The sequence below is a fragment of the Syngnathus floridae genome, chromosome 2 (genome assembly GCF_059516105.1).
Source record: "Syngnathus floridae isolate MCC-2025c chromosome 2, RoL_Sflo_1.0, whole genome shotgun sequence".
In the NCBI taxonomy this organism is placed as follows: domain Eukaryota; kingdom Metazoa; phylum Chordata; class Actinopteri; order Syngnathiformes; family Syngnathidae; genus Syngnathus; species Syngnathus floridae.
Window position 1 is genome coordinate 941285 of NC_142414.1, and position 18935 is coordinate 960219.

Here is an 18935-nt window from a genome sequence, read left to right on the forward strand (position 1 = left end):
TGCGGCATGGTGTTCAGTGCGGGATGGTGTCTTTCAGTGCGGCATGGTGTCGTTCAGTGCGGCATGGTGTCTTTCAGTGCGGCATGGTGTCGTTCAGTGAGGCATGGTGTTGTTCAGTGCGGCATGGTGTTGTTTAGTGCGGCATGGTGTTGTTCAGTGCGGGATGGTGTTGTTCAGTGTGGCATGGTGTTCAGTGCGGCATGGTGTTGTTCAGTGCGGTATCGTGTTGTTCAGTGCGGAATCGTGTTTCTCAGTGCGGTATCGTGTTGTTCAGTGCAGTATCGTTGTGTTGTTCGTATTGTGTTGTGTTGTTCGTAATGTGTTGTGTTGTTCGTATTGTGTTGTGTTGTTCGTATTGTGTTGTGTTGTTCGTATTGTGTTGTGTTGTTCATATTGTGTTGTTCATATTGTGTTGAGTTGTTCGTATTGTGTTGTGTTGTTCGTATTGTGTTGCCTTTAACACTTAGCCTCTAACACTTAGCCTCTAACACTTAGCCTCTAGCATCTAGAAGGTAAATAAATAGGAAGGAAGGACTCACCGGTGACGTCTTCGCCCACGTCCAAGCGTTGTACTTTGTATTTTCATCCTTCTGACAGTGGAAAACATAGCCAACAAACACCGTGGAACCTAAACGAATGAAAGAAAACTATCATTTGGCCACAACCAACATTCACAGATACAACACAATGTGACGTGCGGGGTTGAGGTTAAAGGTTGAGTGAAGGGCCCTCGTTTTAAACTACTTTTTTGAAAAGGATTGGGAACAAGTAAGACGTATTTAATTTATTTAATGGGAAGTAGTAAGAGCTATTGAATTTAATCTATGTATTATATTCTATTGTATTGTATTCTGTTGTATTCTTTTGGATTGTATTCACACTAACCCCACTAAAACTTCAGCCCACAAAAACTCGCCTCTGGCGCCTAGCCTCTGGCACTTAGCCTCTAACACTTAGCCTTTAACACTTAGCCTTTAACACTTAGCCTTTAACACTTAGCCTTTAACACTTAGCCTAGAAGGTGAATAAATAGGGTTAAAGGTTGAGTGAAGGGACCTCGTTTTAAACTACTTTTTTGAAAAGGAGTGGGAACAAGTAAGACGTATTTAATTTATTTAATGGGAAGTAGTAAGACTTATTAAATTTATTTAATCTACTTTTCTTCCCAGGCAAAATTTGATGTGCTGCAATTCCAAATTTCCAAAGTGAATGAAGGAATGAAGTCCTTTAAATTATGATTTTGTATAAATACTAGGCATTAACACAAAATCGACGGCACAAAATGGGCAGACTTTACTTGTTTGAAAAGGACTGGTTACAAGACAGACTTTTTTAATTTATTTAATGGGAAGAAGACTTATTTAGTTTAATTGATCTATTTTTGTTCCCTGGCAAAATTCGATTTGCTGCAATTCCAAATTTCCAAAGTGAATGAAGGAAAGAAGTCTTTTAAATTATGATTTTGCTTAAATACTAGGCATAGACACAAAATCTACGGCACAAAATGGGCAGACTTTACTTGTTTGAAGAGGACTGGTTACAAGACAGACTTTTCTGATTTATTTAATGGGAAGAAGACTTATTTAGTTTATTTAATCTATTTTTGTTCCCTGGCAAAATTGGATTTGCTGAAATTGTATTTTGCCAAATCTTGCCTTGAGACCTGATAGGAAGTATTAAACGCTTAGTTAAATCAATACAAGTTGGTAATAAGAGCGAGTAATGTTGGTTGAACCGATGAATGAAGGTTGAAAGCAATTTAAATTATGACTTTGTATAAATACTAGATATTAACAGAACATCTACTGCGCGAAATGGGCAGAGTTTACTTGTTTGAGAAGGAGTGGCTTATTCAAAACTAAGATTTATTTAATCTGTTTGTTCCCAGGCAAAATTGGATGTGATGCAATTCCAAATTTCACCACATGATGGTGCCCAATTTTGACTTCATAGGACATATTAAACACTTAGCTTGTTATTATGTTCAAGGTAATCAGATTTGTTTATTATTCTAATGGCCTCTTCAAAACTATTCTGGATTACTACTTTGGATCTATTCTACATTACTTGGCAACAACATACTCTGTAACAGATTAGGCAGTATAATCATATCTGTTAACTTGAGAGTGCCCACACTCAATCTACTTATCGTGATGTGTTAAATCAATTACTGTTAGACATTATTTGTCTGATAATCTACCAAATCTTTGAATTGAAGAATTTGTGATTTAATTAATAGCTTGTTGTTATATTAAGGGTAATCACACTTGTATATAATTCTAATGGCCTTCTTTTGAAAACTATTCTGAATTACAACTTTGGATCTTATATTACTTTGCAACAATCTACTCCGTGACAGATTAGGCAGTATAATCACATATGTTAACTTCAGTGCCCACACTGTATTAATTTATGGTTATTTGTTAAATCAAGTACTGTTAGACATGAAATAGGAAGTGTTTAACATAAATGTTATGGCTACTCACCATTGTAGCTCGCTCCTGGTCAATGATACGAGCCTCTTCTTGCAGTGGAAAACTTGCAGCCAACAAACACCGTGGAACCTAAAGGAATGAAATTAAACATTAACATTTCGCCTCGACCAATTTTCACACGTACAACGCAACGCGGCTACACTTCTGCTATTACAAACGTAAATCTCCTTAAACACAATGAGTGTTACTTACCGTGTACGCTCTAGACGGTCCAGTTGCAAGCAGAAAATAAAGATATTTCTGTTGATAATCGTCGCTGCTCAGTGGCTCACGGCCATCGCGCCAACAGATTTGAATTTTGGCGGAGGTTCGGGCAATTACGTCATATCCGCGGCACATGACTGCGACGTAATACCCGCTTATCTGAAACGGCAGTTAAAAGTAGAGTTACATCAAGTTTTCTTGGAACCTAAACGAATGAAAGAAAACTATCATTTGGCCACAACCAACATTCACAGATACAACACAACGTGCGGGGTTGAGGTTAAAGATTGAGTGAAGGGCCCTCGTTTTAAACTACTGTTTTGAAAAGGAGTGGGAACAAGTAAGACGTATTTAATTTATTTAATGGGAAGTAGTAAGACTTATTAAATTTATTTAATCTACTTTTCTTCCCAGGCAAAATTTGATGTGCTGCAATTCCAAATTTCCAAAGTGAATGAAGGAATGAAGTCCTTTAAATTATGATTTTGTATAAATACTAGGCATTAACACAAAATCGACGGCACAAAATGGGCAGACTTTACTTGTTTGAAAAGGACTGGTTACAAGACAGACTTTTTTAATTTATTTAATGGGAAGAAGACTTATTTAGTTTAATTGATCTATTTTTGTTCCCTGGCAAAATTCGATTTGCTGCAATTCCAAATTTCCAAAGTGAATGAAGGAAAGAAGTCGTTTAAATTATGATTTTGTTTAAATACTAGGCATAGACACAAAATCTACGGCACAAAATGGGCAGACTTTACTTGTTTGAAGAGGACTGGTTACAAGACAGACTTTTCTGATTTATTTAATGGGAAGAAGACTTATTTAGTTTATTTAATCTATTTTTGTTCCCTGGCAAAATTGGATTTGCTGAAACTGTATTTTGCCAAATCTTGCCTTGAGACCTGATAGGAAGTATTAAACGCTTAGTTAAATCAATACAAGTTGGTAATAAGAGCGAGTAATGTTGGTTGAACCGATGAATGAAGGTTGAAAGCAATTTAAATTATGACTTTGTATAAATACTAGATATTAACAGAACATCTACTGCGCGAAATGGGCAGAGTTTACTTGTTTGAGAAGGAGTGGCTTATTCAAAACTAAGATTTATTTAATCTGTTTGTTCCCAGGCAAAATTGGATGTGATGCAATTCCAAATTTCACCACATGATGGTGCCCAATTTTGACTTCATTGGACATATTAAACACTTAGCTTGTTATTATGTTCAAGGTAATCAGATTTGTTTATTATTCTAATGGCCTCTTCAAAACTATTCTGGATTACTACTTTGGATCTATTCTACATTACTTGGCAACAACATACTCTGTAACAGATTAGGCAGTATAATCATATATGTTAACTTGAGAGTGCCCACACTCAATCTACTTATCGTGATGTGTTAAATCAATTACTGTTAGACATTATTTGTCTGATAATCTACCAAATCTTTGAATTGAAGAATTTGTGATTTAATTAATAGCTTGTTGTTATGTTCAGGGTAATCAGACTTGTATATAATTCTAATGGCCTTCTTTTGAAAACTATTCTGAATTACAACTTTGGATCTTATATTACTTTGCAACAATCTACTCGGTGACAGATTAGGCAGTATAATCACATATGTTAACTTCAGTGCCCACACTGTATTAATTTATGGTTATTTGTTAAATCAAGTACTGTTAGACATGAAATAGGAAGTGTTTAACATAAATGTTATGGCTACTCACCATTGTAGCTCGCTCCTGGTCAATGATACGAGCCTCTTCTTGCAGTGGAAAACTTGCAGCCAACAAACACCGTGGAACCTAAAGGAATGAAATTAAACATTAACATTTCGCCTCGACCAATTTTCACACGTACAACGCAACGCGGCTACACTTCTGCTATTACAAACGTAAATCTCCTTAAACACAATGAGTGTTACTTACCGTGTACGCTCTAGACGGTCCAGTTGCAAGCAGAAAATAAAGATATTTCTGTTGATAATCGTCGCTGCTCAGTGGCTCACGGCCATCGCGCCAACAGATTTGAATTTTGGCGGAGGTTCGGGCAATTACGTCATATCCGCGGCACATGACTGCGACGTAATACCCGCTTATCTGAAACGGCAGTTAAAAGTAGAGTTACATCAAGTTTTCTTGGAACCTAAACGAATGAAAGAAAACTATCATTTGGCCACAACCAACATTCACAGATACAACACAACGTGCGGGGTTGAGGTTAAAGATTGAGTGAAGGGCCCTCGTTTTAAACTACTGTTTTGAAAAGGAGTGGAAACAAGTAAGACGTATTTAATTTATTTAATGGGAAGTAGTAAGACTTATTAAATTTATTTAATCTACTTTTCTTCCCAGGCAAAATTTGATGTGCTGCAATTCCAAATTTCCAAAGTGAATGAAGGAATGAAGTCCTTTAAATTATGATTTTGTATAAATACTAGGCATAAACACAAAATCGACGGCACAAAATGGGCAGACTTTACTTGTTTGAAAAGGACTGGTTACAAGACAGACTTTTTTAATTTATTTAATGGGAAGAAGACTTATTTAGTTTAATTGATCTATTTTTGTTCCCTGGCAAAATTCGATTTGCTGCAATTCCAAATTTCCAAAGTGAATGAAGGAAAGAAGTCGTTTAAATTATGATTTTGTTTAAATACTAGGCATAGACACAAAATCTACGGCACAAAATGGGCAGACTTTACTTGTTTGAAGAGGACTGGTTACAAGACAGACTTTTCTGATTTATTTAATGGGAAGAAGACTTATTTAGTTTATTTAATCTATTTTTGTTCCCTGGCCAAATTGGATTTGCTGAAACTGTATTTTGCCAAATCTTGCCTTGAGACCTGATAGGAAGTATTAAACGCTTAGTTAAATCAATACAAGTTGGTAATAAGAGCGAGTAATGTTGGTTGAACCGATGAATGAAGGTTGAAAGCAATTTAAATTATGACTTTGTATAAATACTAGATATTAACAGAACATCTACTGCGCGAAATGGGCAGAGTTTACTTGTTTGAGAAGGAGTGGCTTATTCAAAACTAAGATTTATTTAATCTGTTTGTTCCCAGGCAAAATTGGATGTGATGCAATTCCAAATTTCACCACATGATGGTGCCCAATTTTGACTTCATAGGACATATTAAACACTTAGCTTGTTATTATGTTCAAGGTAATCAGATTTGTTTATTATTCTAATGGCCTCTTCAAAACTATTCTGGATTACTACTTTGGATCTATTCTACATTACTTGGCAACAACATACTCTGTAACAGATTAGGCAGTATAATCATATCTGTTAACTTGAGAGTGCCCACACTCAATCTACTTATCGTGATGTGTTAAATCAATTACTGTTAGACATTATTTGTCTGATAATCTACCAAATCTTTGAATTGAAGAATTTGTGATTTAATTAATAGCTTGTTCAGGGTAATCAGACTTGTATATAATTCTAATGGCCTTCTTTTGAAAACTATTCTGAATTACAACTTTGGATCTTATATTACTTTGCAACAATCTACTCGGTGACAGATTAGGCAGTATAATCACATATGTTAACTTCAGTGCCCACACTGTATTTATTTATGGTTATTTGTTAAATCAAGTACTGTTAGACATGAAATAGGAAGTGTTAAACATAAATGTTATGGCTACTCACCATTGTAGCTCGCTCCTGGTCAATGATATGAGCCTCTTCTTGCAGTGGAAAACTTGCAGCCAACAAACACCGTGGAACCTAAAGGAATGAAATTAAACATTAACATTTCGCCTGGACCAACATTCACACGTACAACGCAACGCGGCTACACTTCTGCTATTACAAACGTAAATCTCCTTAAACACAACGAGTGTTACTTACCGTGTACGCTCTAGGCAAAATTGGATGTGATGCAATTCCAAATCTATCTGAAACGGCAGTTAAAAGTAGAGTTACATCAAGTTTTCTTTTTTAATCAACACAATCATTTACAACCGTTGACCAGAAAGAATCGTCGAAATTCGACGTCCCCCACAAACGCCACGCTCACTCGCTTTTCAGGGCAACAAAAGTACTTCTTTTTAAAAACGATGAGTTGTACTTACCGTGTACGCTCTGGACGGTCCAGTTGCGAGCAGAAAATAAAAATATTTCTCTTGTTAGTCGTATGTTACCATCCGCTGTGTCTTTGTCAACATCGCCGCCATTTTCCTACTTCCTGCTGCGAGCCACGCCCACGGATTTAAATTTGGGCGGAAGCTCTTTCCATTGGCGTCGTTTTCGCGTATAGCAAATCCGATTGGTTGGGAAGGGGGCACGGTTATGCAGCCGAGGGGTCCTGTGATCGGTGGGATGTAAAGTAGGCGTCGACGTCACGTCCGCGTCACGTGACCACGACGTGGCAGACGTCATATAGCAACCGCTGTTTTGTTTAGTAGACTTACAGTTGTTATGCATTGACATAATGGCGCACACACCAAATAGATTTAAATAAATTAAATAATTCTTCTGCCCACTCTCTTTTAAACAAGTTAACTCTCCCCGCGGATTTGAATTCCGGCGAAAGTTACGCCCATCGACGTCACGTATGTCACGTGACCACGACGTGGCAGATGTCATATAGCAACCGCTGTTTTGTTTAGTAGATTTACAGTTGTTATGCATTGGCATAATGGTGTGCACTCAAAATAGATTTAAATAAATTAAATATTTCTTCTGCCCACTCCCTTTTAAACAAGTTAACTCTGCCCACGTCCATTGACGTCTTGTCTGCGTCACGTGACCACGACGTAGCGACGTCATATAGTAACCGCTGTTTTGATCAGTAGACTTAGTTATTATGCGTTGACATAATGGCGCACTGGTTAGCATGGCCACCTCTTAAGCATGATGTTGCGGGTTCGACGCATGATCAATGTTAGCATGGAGTGAGCTGAAGTGCATGGCGCTGAAGATTTGAATCTTTGAAATGCGCTGAGGTCTGACATATCAGGCAGAATGGTTTGCCATCACGTTCAACAAAAAATAGAAACTTTCCCACTCTGATTAAAACGTCCTGTGTTCATCTACGTATTTTCGTTTTGCTGTGCATCTTTTCCCTGCCATTTCGAGAGCCCAATTGACACTCATAGTTTAAAGAAATGTGTTTGCCCATCCTACTTTGTGGAATTTCACCACATGCGCTTTTGACCAAAATACCAAATTGAACTCAAGTGAAGCCAACACGCACTCTGATCCGCCGTCAGCACGTCATTCACGCCAGCGTGGCTGGCTTTTTCGCCGTCCGTGGCGGGGCAGTCCCGCTGCGGTAGCGCCTCGTACAACATGGCCTCCAGCTCCAGGATCCTCTGGGCCGCAATCCTCGTCCATCAGTGGTCCGGCGGGAGATTTGAGGGCGGCTTACCTTATGAGCCTGGTCCATGGAACACTTCCTGAAGTCCAACTCTTCATCCAGGTAGCCCTTCTGCTTGCAGAACATATCCTAGCACAGCTCAAGGTCAGAATTGTTGGGGTACATTGCCGGAGTTCCCCTTGGCTGATGTCGCATGTCTGTCTACCTTCTCACTTTCAATGTCCAACATCTTCTGTTGAAGTGCTGACTTGGTCACTTTGATGTATTCTAACCACTGAGGAAAGGCTGCTGTCACATAAGCAGAATGCGAGAGCGTGCGTGGACGTGCGCGTTACCTTCTCGGCTAGGGTGAGAAGGGTCCTGGCGTGAATCACGACCACCTGCTCCTCGTTGGTGAGATTCTGCAAGAGCCCAAAGGCACAGCGTCAACAAGCTTCTTTCAGCGCAAAGCCTTCCAAAAGTCACATTTGAGCCGCCGAGTCTCGTGGAGTGCGAACATAAGGAGTTCGACATACACTTACGGCGTTATAGCCCAGGATGTCCAGCTTCTTCATCAGATCACTGATGACGATGTCCGGGGGAAAGGCGCAAGGAGCAATGTAAGGTGTTCTGGGACCTCGGGTTAAGGTTAGGGTTGCGAGGGACGCCTTACGTACGCTCACGCCCTCGGCCTCGCAGTAGATCTGCAAAGGGCTGAGGCCGTCTGGGAAACGGACTTGCAGAAACTTCAAGACGGGGGAGCGCCACTCCCTCTCCTGAAAGGCAGAGGCATGCATCCGTCCGTCCGTCCGTCCGTCACATCTCTGGCCTCAACACGCTTGTGCGAGTCTTCCCACCTCCAGCTCCAGGATGCGGAACTCAAGCAGTTCGTTTTGGTCTCGGATATCCTGGATGTGCTCTTTCATACGCGCTTCTTCCGCCTCCATCCGCCTGACCTGAAAAGACAGTCAGACCTCATCTGCGGGGCTTCCCGACAGGTGTGACGCCAAGCGACTCCGCCCAGCGCCTTTCTTTCCGTCACCTTTTCGGCCAACTGCTGATTGCTCTGACGCAGCAGCTGCTTCTCCTCCACCCACTTGACATTCTAGAAGAGACAAACGCGTGGACAGCTTTGGAATGTTGTGTCATTTTCATCCACAAATTCTTTGGTTGACTGGAAAATGACATTTGCTTTTCTCCGCATTTTCCCAGCCACGTTCGGGGGGTGGGGGGGGGGGGGTGGGGGTTGGTCCAGTAATGCCAGACGGATGAGTGACTGAAGAATGTAGCTATTTTGTCTGAGAAAAAGGTGTGCTCATTGATGAGCTTACCTGTCCTTGTTGCTTCAGCGCTGACTCCAGATCTGCTACTCTGCTTTGATAGTGACCCATTTCTACCATCAGCTTTTCTCTGGTCTGAAAGGAGGAGGAGGGAGGCTCCTCCTCCTCCTTTCAGACCAGAGAACACCCGAGGCTGGGTGAGAACGGGGAGGCTGCGACCCGGCCGGGGGTTGCGGGAAGGGGCGCCACCTTGATCTCCTTCTCGGCGTCGTAGTCCCCTTCGCTGGTCTGGGCTAGCAGAGCGTAGGCTCGTTGCAGCGCTTGATATTCTTGCGTCAGCTGGCGGTAGCGAAGCTCCGCCTCTTCATGCACACACCAATGCAACACAGCACTAGTACCAGAATCAGTCAGACCGGCGACAAAGCACCCGCGACGCAAAGACGAGTCCGATTCCAGGCTGAAGAGGAATGTTTGGTGCCAATACGCTAGCAGAAATGGCGGGCTACCTCTTCGGGTTCCGTGTCGGGGGTTCTGTCGGTGTGAAAAGACAAGGACGATCCGTCCGAGTCCACCAACACGTCTTCGTCGTAGCCGTAAAATGTTCTGATGACCTGCGGGCGCGGAAGCAAACATCTCTCTGAACAAACTGAAGCGACACCTCACGATGAATCGACGAGAGGAACGATAGCGAGAAAAAGGCCATTTCATCTTGCGCAACACCAAGCAGCCGCAAACAAACAGACCCACCTTGCAGGACCTCACGCTTTGTTCCTCCTCAGAGATTCTCGACGTCGGTATCGTAGCAGCAAATCTCTCTCCTGTCGACACAAATAATCCGCCTTTGAGATTCTTTGGATGCAAAGGGAACGAACGGCTCCGGCGCAGAAACAAACGCGACTCACAATGACATTTCTGACATGAGCTCCTGTCTCCAGAGCCTGAAAAACACGTCACCGGCGATGATTGGAGGGACGCTCGTCTTTTCCAAAAGTGACAACTACAGGGTGTGTCAGGGTTTTCCAGATTATCTTTATCGTATCATTATGTTGCTTTGACTTTGACTGCAACCTGTAGTAAATAATATTATTTATCCCTTATTTATCCCTATCGCTTATCCCTTCCTACACAAAGTCGTAAAACACCCCTTGCTATGTTTTGACTAGAGGTCAAGGGCTTCCTCTATTCAATCCACTCTTACACCCACCCTGTTTCTCTTAATTAAAATGCTCGTGCAGGAGCCGAGAGTCAGACTTCATTCGTACAACGGATGGACTCTCCACCTGCAGGTGTCCAAAAGAACTTACTTGTCTCCCGTGTGGTTCTTGCAAAATAAGTTGGAGCGAGCGCAACTCTAACAGGGTGCATTTTGCCACTAGCTGCCTACGGACAATGATGTCGCGCTCGCGGCTCATGGTTGACGGGCTGAGCAGCCGGGCAAGTCCGTCGTTTTCAGCGCACAGCGAGTGGCAAAGGCGCTGACAAAACGGGAGCTTTGAGCTGCTGAAAACGGCAAAACAAGTCTAAAGCGTGTTCAAACGCGTGCGCACAATGCTCCTGCTTGAAAGGTCGGAATTTAAGGGGCCAATTTTTTGGATGGCGGCCGCCGGCCAAGCTTTGGACGGAAAAGGTTTCCTGGCGACAGCGAGCGAGCGCGGCGCTGCCGTACGTGCACCGAGTCGCCTGCCTGAAGACCTTGGACAAGTCGTCGATGATGTGCCGCTGCTCCACAACTTGAAGGAACTCCATTTCACCGTCCTGCTGGCCGCAACCGCGGTCCAGGTCATTGAGCGAACTAGGCCTTCTCTGTGGAACACAAATGCAGTGGACTCTGTTGGCACGCCGCCGTTGTCCGCGTCGACTTACCAAGCTTGCCATCTCCTCGTTCTCCTGGGTGACAAAGCGCACTTTGTTTTCAAGGCGACACAGCACCAGCGAGAGTTCTTCATTCTTCCTGCTCAGGCGTTTGTTTTTGTACAGGAGTGGCAGAAACTGGCTTTCTGTTTCTCTCAGTCGCTTTAGCTGCAAGCATGAAGTGCGGGATGTGAAAGACGCACAACACGCGGGCCAGAACGTATCCATTCCTTTTGCATCGGTTTGAACGGAATCGTGGCTTTGGCTCCCAATAAAAGACATCTACCAGGCAACCGACTCGCCGCGCCGCTCAACTAATAAGCAAGCGCAATGGGTGCATCGCTGGATGGCGCGCATCAAACGTAGCGCAAACCTTCAAGCGTGCCGTCAATAAATTACCAGTTCATTGCGCTCTTCAGAAAGCAGGGCGTTTCGATCCTCCAGTTTCCTGATGACTGCGCTGAGCTCAGCGATTTTCAGATGAAACCGTCGCGTGTCCCGATCCTCCTGAGACTGAAAACGCCCCGCAACACACACACACAAGCACTCGTTCAAAGTTCAAAACTGTTTTTGTGCTACCTTCCTCCAGCAACGAACTAAGTCATGCGTACTGCAAGTGTGTGATGAGGTGGCTTACGCAATGAAGAGGATTGCTAGTAGCGGCGTTGACCCCACTTCCAGGGTAGTTTAGGCCCGCCCTTTGGGAATCCCTCAGGGCAGCGATCTGCTGCTCGGCAGCCTGAGTCTGCAGCTGAAGGCGGTGGACGTGGCCGGCCCCAGGGCTTCATCCAAAACACTAACCGCTCTGTCTTTCAGCTTGATCTCATCCGTCTGGATGTACAAACGGGGAGCGCTCAGGCAGGCGGGCAAACTCATTTGCCAGAATTGTGACAAAAACAAAGAGAGCAACCGGCCAATTTTTTTCTTGAATCGACTAGAACACCTTTGCTGTGACAAAAGCGAAGCGAGCAACCGGACATTTTCTTCTTGTGAAATAGAATAGAATAGAATGCCTTAGGTGTCATTGCACTGCAGGTATACAACGAAATTGGGAACATAGCCACGCACCGCGCATCTGATCAGTCCTACCAGTCGGCGGATCTCCCTCTCGCAGTCTCTCTTGGTTCGGCTCAGCTCCTCCCGATGCTGGTGATGAGCCGATCGGAGCTCGGCCGCTCGGGACTGCCAGGCCTGCTGGGCCGCTGCCAGGGCTTCTTCCGCGCTCCTGGTGGAGGCGACACCGCTCGGTCTCCCGACACCGCCGCGTCTCCTCCACCTCCGCCAGCAAAGCGCCCCCCCTCCTCACCTGAGCAGACATTGCGCCACACCGGGCCGTTGAGACCGCAACGGAGCGCCGCGACGCTTACTGGGGACAAGCTACACAATACGGTAGCGGCCGCATCGAAGCCCGACGTGGCGTGCGGATAGTCGGACACGGATAGAGCGGATCACCTTGTCCATGGAGCCGTCCCTCAGGCTGAGGACCAAGGCATTCAGTCGCTGGATCTCTCCATCTTTGATTTTGATCACTCTCATCAGCTCCATTTCATGCTGCCGCAGTAATGTCTCCCTGGTAATGGCTAACTCTTTCTGCTTCTCCTCATGGAGTTTGCTTTTGAGTTCCGTCATGGCGGCGGTGGCACGGTGGTGCTCCGCCTGCAGGTCCTGACTTCTCTCTCTCTCTCCAGACAGCTGACCTGACATGACTTAGACTTAGACTTAGACAAACTTTATTGTCATCTTGTCTGCACATGGTGCATACAAAACGAAATTCCGTTGCATACGTCTTACAACAAAGTAGTGATATTGCAGTTGAATAGAAGTAACATATCCTATGAAAAAATATATATATACATATACTATATATATATATATATATATATATATATATATATTAAAAATAAGTATAAAGTGCAGCAGTGATAATTATGCAATAGTGCAAGTAGGCAAAACAGTATTCAAGAGTGTGCAGAGGAATGCTAAACCATGTATTAAACTTCTATTTAAAGGGTTTATACAAGTTCAGTAAAGTTGGTAGTGCGAGATAGTGCAAGATAGAGGTCCGTAGTGTCATAAAGTACAGTTCTGTGAATGTGTGATGCAGAGTTCAGTTTAGAGCTCAACAGTTCTAGTGTTCAACAGTCTGATGACAGCAGGGAAAAAGCTGTTGCAGAACCTGGTGGACCTGCAGCGGATGCTGCAAACCTCTTCCCAGAGGGCAGCAGGGAGAACAGTCCATGGTGGGGGTGTGATGGGTCATTGATGATGTTACGGGCACGGGACATGCAGCGCTGAGATGAAATGTCCTGAATGGAGGGAAGAGGAGCCCCTATGATCCTCTCTGCTGTCCTCACCACTCTCCTCACGTTCTTCCAATCGGAGGCGGTGCAGCCTCCACACCACACAGAGAGACAGCTTGTCAGAATGCTCTCTATGGTGCTCCTGTAGAACGTCCTCATGATGGGTGGGGGCAGGTGGGCTCTCCTCATCCTCCGCAGGAAGTACAAGCGCTTCTGTGCCCTCTTGACCAGTGCCGTAGTGTTCATAGTCCAGGTGAGGTCTTCTGTGATGTGGACCCCCAGGAATTTGGTGGTGCTGACCACCTCCACAGCTGAGCTGTTGATGATCAGTGGAGCGTGGTGAGGCTGTTTTTTCCTGAAGTCGACGATGATCTCCTTCATCTTCTCCTCATTCAGGATCAGGCTGTTTTCTCTGCACCAGCCCACCAGCTGCTCCACCTCCTCTCTGTAGTCCAGGTCGTTGTTGTCTCTGATGAGCCCCACCACCGTTGTGTCGTCTGCTGACTTCACGATGTGATTGGTGGTGAACCTGAGGACGCAGTCGTGTGTCATCAGGGTGAACAGCAGGGGGCTCAGGACGCAGCCCTGAAGGGAGCCTGTGCTGAGGGTGATGACATCAGAGGTGTTCTGTCCGACCCGGACTGACTGAGGTCTGTTGGTGAGGAAGTCTAGCAGCCAGTTGCGAAGGGGGGTGTTGAAGCCCAGGTGTTCCAATTTTCCTACCAGATGCTGTGGGATGATGGTGTTAAACGCTGAGCTGAAGTCCAGGAACAGCCTCCGCACATGGGTGTTCTTCTCCTCCAGGTGAGCCAGGCTCAGGTGAAGAACGGAGGAGATGGCGTCCTGAGTGGAGCGGTTTTGCCGGTCGGCAAACTGGAACGGGTCAAATAATAGGGGGAGTCTGGAAACGATGTGACCTTTAAGCAGCCTTTCGAAGCACTTCATCATAACCGGAGTCAGTGCAACAGGCCGGTAATCATTAAATGAGGTGATTTGAGGTTTCTTCGGCACCGGAATGATGGAGGCAGTCTTAAAGCACGCCGGCACTGTGGCTTGGCCCAGCGAGGTGTTAAAAATGTCTGTGATGACCCCAGCCAGATGACTTGCACATTCCCTGAACACACGCCCAGGAATGTTGTCGGGGCCAGGGGCCTTACAGGGGTTGACTCTCCTCAGGGTCTTCAACACATCGGCGGAGTCAAGGCAGAGTACCTCCTCTTCCTGATGGGGGACAGTTTTAACTGCTGGAGTGCCGTTTAGTGCCTCGAACCTCCCAAAGAACTACACCCACCGGGGGGGGGGAGGGTGAGTTGTAGTCTGTAATCGCCCGTATGCCTTGCCACATACTCCTGATGTTTTTGACGTCGTGGAAACGATCCTGAAATTTTCGACTGCGGTCTCGCTTCGCTATCCTGATGGCACGGTTCAAGTTGGCTCTCGCTGTCCTCAGTGTCTCCTTGTCGCCAGACTTGAAGGCAGAGTTCCGCGCTCGTAGCGTTTGACGTACCTCCTCAGTCATCCAGGGTCGTTGGTTGCCCCGGGTGATGATATTCTTAGTGGTGCTGACGTCCTCGGTGCATTTGTTGATGTAGGCTGACACAGTCATGGCACACGCATGTCTAATCTACATCGGGAAAACTGGGAGGGAGGGAGGGAGGGAGGGAGGGAGGGAGGGAGGCAGGCAGGGAGGCAGGCAGGGAGGCAGGCAGTGTCTGTCTGTTGAGGTTTTCACCTTGTTCTTCTCCTGCTGAAGTTCTAACTGGACGTCCATCAGTTTGGTTCTCAGCTCGTCATTGGTGGCCTGAAGGGCGTCTGTTCGCTCCGCCTTGGCCCGCCCTGCCGGAGCTCGTTTGGACATCTCTTACTCGAGTCTCGCCCGGTCGTCAGTCAGAGATCACATTTGTACCTGGAGAGCACAAACGCAGCGCTGTTTTCCACTGGCTTCGAACTCAACTTCAATCGGTACCGTAACTTACAACATCATAAACATAGAACTAGCTTGACTTATTCATTGAATAAATGCATTTGGTTCTTCAAAACTGCATCACGCAACATAGCGTGACCGAGACGGCCGTTATCCACCTGCGTGAAGTTATTTGGTGAAATGAATGAGATGTTTAAGACACCATCGTTCTGTCTCTATGTAGATGAAGGGAAATAATCGATTGCTGAAGGTCCAAAGGTGTTGTGATAAACAAATAAACATATTAGTAATTAGTGACATATTTGTGATAAACATATTAGGCAGGATAATCACATATGTTAACTTGACTGCCCACACTGTATTTATTTATGGTTATTTGTTAAATCGAGTACTGTTAGACATGAAATAGGAAGTGTTTAACATAAATGGAAGACGAAAGGGGTACTCACCATTGTAGCTCCTGCTGGTCAATGATACGAGCCTCTTCTTGCAGTGGAAAACATACAGCCAACAAACACCGTGGAACCTAAAGGAATGAAATTAAACATTAACATTTAGCCTCAACCAACATTCACAGATACAACGCAACGCAAACTACACAAACGTAAATCTTTTTAAACACAATGAGTTGTACTTACCGTGTACGCTCTAGACGGTCCACTTGCAAGCAGAAAATAAAGATATTTCTGTTGATAATCGTCGTGTTTGTATCCGGTGTCTCGCTCAAGGCCATTGCGCCCACAGATTTGAATTTTGGCGAGAGTTCAGCCTATTGACGTCATTTCCGCGGTGTAATACCCGCATATCTGAAACGGCAAAGTTAAGAGTAGAGTTAAATAAAGTTTTTAGTCAACGCAATAATTTACAACCGTTGACCAGTCGAAATAATCGTCGAAATTTGGCGTCTGTGGCTGGAAGCAGACGCCGAGTTCGACATTCCTCCCAAACGCCACACTCCCTCGCTTTTCAGGGCTAAAAAAAAACAGTTGTAATTACCTTGTACGCTCTAGACGGTCAAGTTGCAAGCTGAAAACAAAAATATTTGCCTTGTTAGTCATCGTGTTACTAACCGCTGTGTCTTGTTTGCCAGAATTGCCGCTTTCCTACTTCCTGTTGCAAGCCACGCCCACGGATTATAATTTTGCCGTGAGTTCCGCCTATTGACGTCATGTCCGCGTCACATGGCTGCGACGTAATATTATCTAAAACTGTTTGTGCGGTATTGTGTTGTTCTGTGCGGTATTGTGTTATTCTGTGTGGCGTCGTGTTGTTCTGTGCGGCGTCGTGTTGTTCAGTGCGACGTCGTGTTGTTCAGTGCGGCATGGTGTTGTTCAGTAAGGCATGGTGTTGTTCAGTGCGGCATGGTGTTCAGTGCGGCATAATGTTGTTCAGTGCGGCATAATGTTGTTCAGTGCGGCATGGTGTTGTTCAGTGCGGCATGTTGTTGTTCAGTGCGGCATGGTGTTGTTCAGTGCGGCATAATGTTGTTCAGTGCGCCATAATGTCGTTAAGTGCGGCATGGTGTTGTTCAGTGCGGGATGGTGTTGTTCAGTGCGGCATGGTGTTGTTCATTTCGGCATAATGTTGTTCAGTGCGGAATGGTGTTGTTCAGTGCGGAATGGTGTTGTTCAGTGCGGCATGGTGTTGTTCAGTGCGGCATGGTGTTGTTCAGTGCGGCATAATGTTGTTCAGTGCGGCATAATGTTGTTCAGTGCAGCATAATGTTGTTCAGTGCGGCATGGTGTTGTTCAGTGCGGCATGGTGTTGTTCAATGCGGCATGGTGTTGTTCAGTGCGGGATGGTGTTGTTCAGTGCGGCATGGTGTTTTTCAGTGCGGCATGGTGTTGTTCAGTGCGGCATGGTGTTGTTCAGTGCGACATGGTGTTGTTCAGTGCGGCATGGTGTTGTTCAGTGCAGGATGGTGTTGTTCAGTGCAGGATGGTGTTGTTCAATGCGGTATGGTGTTGTTCAGTGCGGGATGGTGTTGTTCAGTGCGGCATGGTGTTGTTCAGTGCGGAATGGTGTTGTTCAGTGCGGAATGGTGTTGTTCAGTGCGGCATGGTGTTGTTCAGTGCGGCATGGTGTTGTTCAGTGCAGGATGGTGTTGTTCAATGCGGGATGGTGTTGTTCAGTGCGGGATGGTGTTGTTCAGTGCAGGATGGTGTTGTTCAGTGCGGCATGGTGTTGTTCAATGCGGCATGGTGTTGTTCAGTGCAGGATGGTGTTGTTCAGTGCGGCATGGTGTTGTTCAATGCGGCATGGTGTTGTTCAATGCGGCATGGTGTTGTTCAGTGCGGCATGGTGTTGTTCAGTGCGGCATGGTGTTGTTCAGTGCAGCGTAATGTTGTTCAGTGCGGCATGGTGTTGTTCAGTGCGGCATGGTGTTGTTCAGTGCGGCATGGTGTTGTTCAGTGCGGGATGGTGTTGCTCAGTGCGGCATGGTGTTGCTCAGTGCGGCATGGTGTTGTTCAGTGCGGGATGGTGTTGTTCATTGCGGCATGGTGTTGTTCAGTGCGGCATGGTGTTGTTCAGTGCGGGATGGTGTTGTTCAGTGCAGGATGGTGTTGTTCAGTGCGGCATGGTGTTGTTCAATGCGGGATCGTGTTGTTCAGTGCGGCATGGTGTTGTTCAGTGCGGCATGGTGTTGTTCAGTGCGGCATGGTGTTGTTCAGTGCGGCATAATGTTGTTCAGTGCGGCATAATGTTGTTCAGTGCGGCATAATGTTGTTCAGTGCGGAATGGTGTTGTTCAGTGCGGAATGGTGTTGTTCAGTGCGGCATGGTGTTGTTCAGTGCGGCATGGTGTTGTTCAGTGCGGCATGGTGTTGTTCAGTGCGGCATGGTGTTGTTCAGTGCGGGATGGTGTTCAATGCGGGATCGTGTTGTTCAGTGCGGCATGGTGTTGTTCAGTGCGGCATGGTGTTGTTCAGTGCGGCATGGTGTTGTTCAGTGCGGCATGGTGTTGTTCATTTCGGCATAATGTTGTTCAGTGCGGCATAATGTTGTTTAGTGCGGCATGGTGTTGTTCAGTGCGGGATGGTGTTGTTCAGTGCGTTATAATGTTATTCAGTGCGGCATGGTGTTGTTCAGTGCGGCATGGTGTTGTTCAGTGCGGCATGGTGTTGTTCAGTGCGGCATAATGTTGTTCAGTGCGGCATAATGTTGTTCAGTGCGGCATGGTGTTGTTCAGTGCGGGATGGTGTTGTTCAGTGCGGGATGGTGTTGTTCAGTGCGGCATGGTGTTCAATGCAGAATGGTGTTGTTCAGTGCAGGATGGTGTTGTTCAGTGCGGCATGGTGTTGTTCAGTGCGGCATAATGTTGTTCAGTGCGGCATGGTGTTGTTCAGTGCGGCATGGTGTTGTTCAGTGCGGCATGGTGTTGTTCAGTGCGGCATGGTGTTGTTCAGTGCGGCATAATGTTGTTCAGTGCGGCATGGTGTTGTTCAGTGCGGCATGGTGTTGTTCAGTGCGGCATAATGTTCAGTGCGGCATAATGTTGTTCAGTGCGGCATGGTGTTGTTCAGTGCGGGATGGTGTTGTTCAGTGCAGGATGGTGTTGTTCAG

At 45.5% G+C, this 18935-nt stretch overlaps 1 protein-coding gene and 1 long non-coding RNA gene across 3 annotated transcripts; both read right to left on the reverse strand.

The window, feature by feature from the left end:
* Positions 1-2854, reverse strand: LOC148401228 (uncharacterized). Its single transcript, XR_015857170.1, has 3 exons — positions 2688-2854; positions 2487-2564; positions 1-628 (listed from the first exon to the last, which is right to left on the reverse strand). It is a non-coding gene; the product is annotated as an uncharacterized LOC148401228 (long non-coding RNA).
* Positions 2855-7703: 4849 nt separating this feature from the next.
* On the reverse strand, positions 7704-9479 carry LOC148401229 (janus kinase and microtubule-interacting protein 3-like). Of its 2 annotated transcripts, none has more exons than XM_088368861.1 (8): positions 9349-9479; positions 9060-9122; positions 8875-8973; positions 8560-8793; positions 8374-8439; positions 8244-8312; positions 8090-8167; positions 7704-8033 (listed from the first exon to the last, which is right to left on the reverse strand). In XM_088368861.1, the coding sequence occupies exons 1-8, from the start codon at positions 9415-9417 to the stop codon at positions 7857-7859; spliced, it is 855 nt and encodes a 284-aa protein (XP_088224987.1). In that variant the 5' UTR covers positions 9418-9479; the 3' UTR covers positions 7704-7856. The 2 variants fall into 2 exon arrangements, with proteins under 2 accessions (XP_088224987.1, XP_088224986.1); XM_088368860.1 differs by having other exon boundaries at positions 8554-8793.
* Between the last annotated feature and the right edge of the window lie 9456 nt (positions 9480-18935).

Excerpts from the sequence above, each read along its gene's own strand:
- LOC148401229 (XM_088368860.1), bottom strand. The coding sequence starts at position 9,417 with ATGGTAGAAATGGGTCACTATCAAAGCAGAGTAGCAGATCTGGAGTCA. Across the intron at positions 9,123-9,348 it reads CGCTGAAGCAACAAGGACAG|AATGTCAAGTGGGTGGAGGA; the intron begins GTAAGCTCATCA and ends TGTCTCTTCTAG. Across the intron at positions 8,974-9,059 it reads ATCAGCAGTTGGCCGAAAAG|GTCAGGCGGATGGAGGCGGA; the intron begins GTGACGGAAAGA and ends CTGTCTTTTCAG.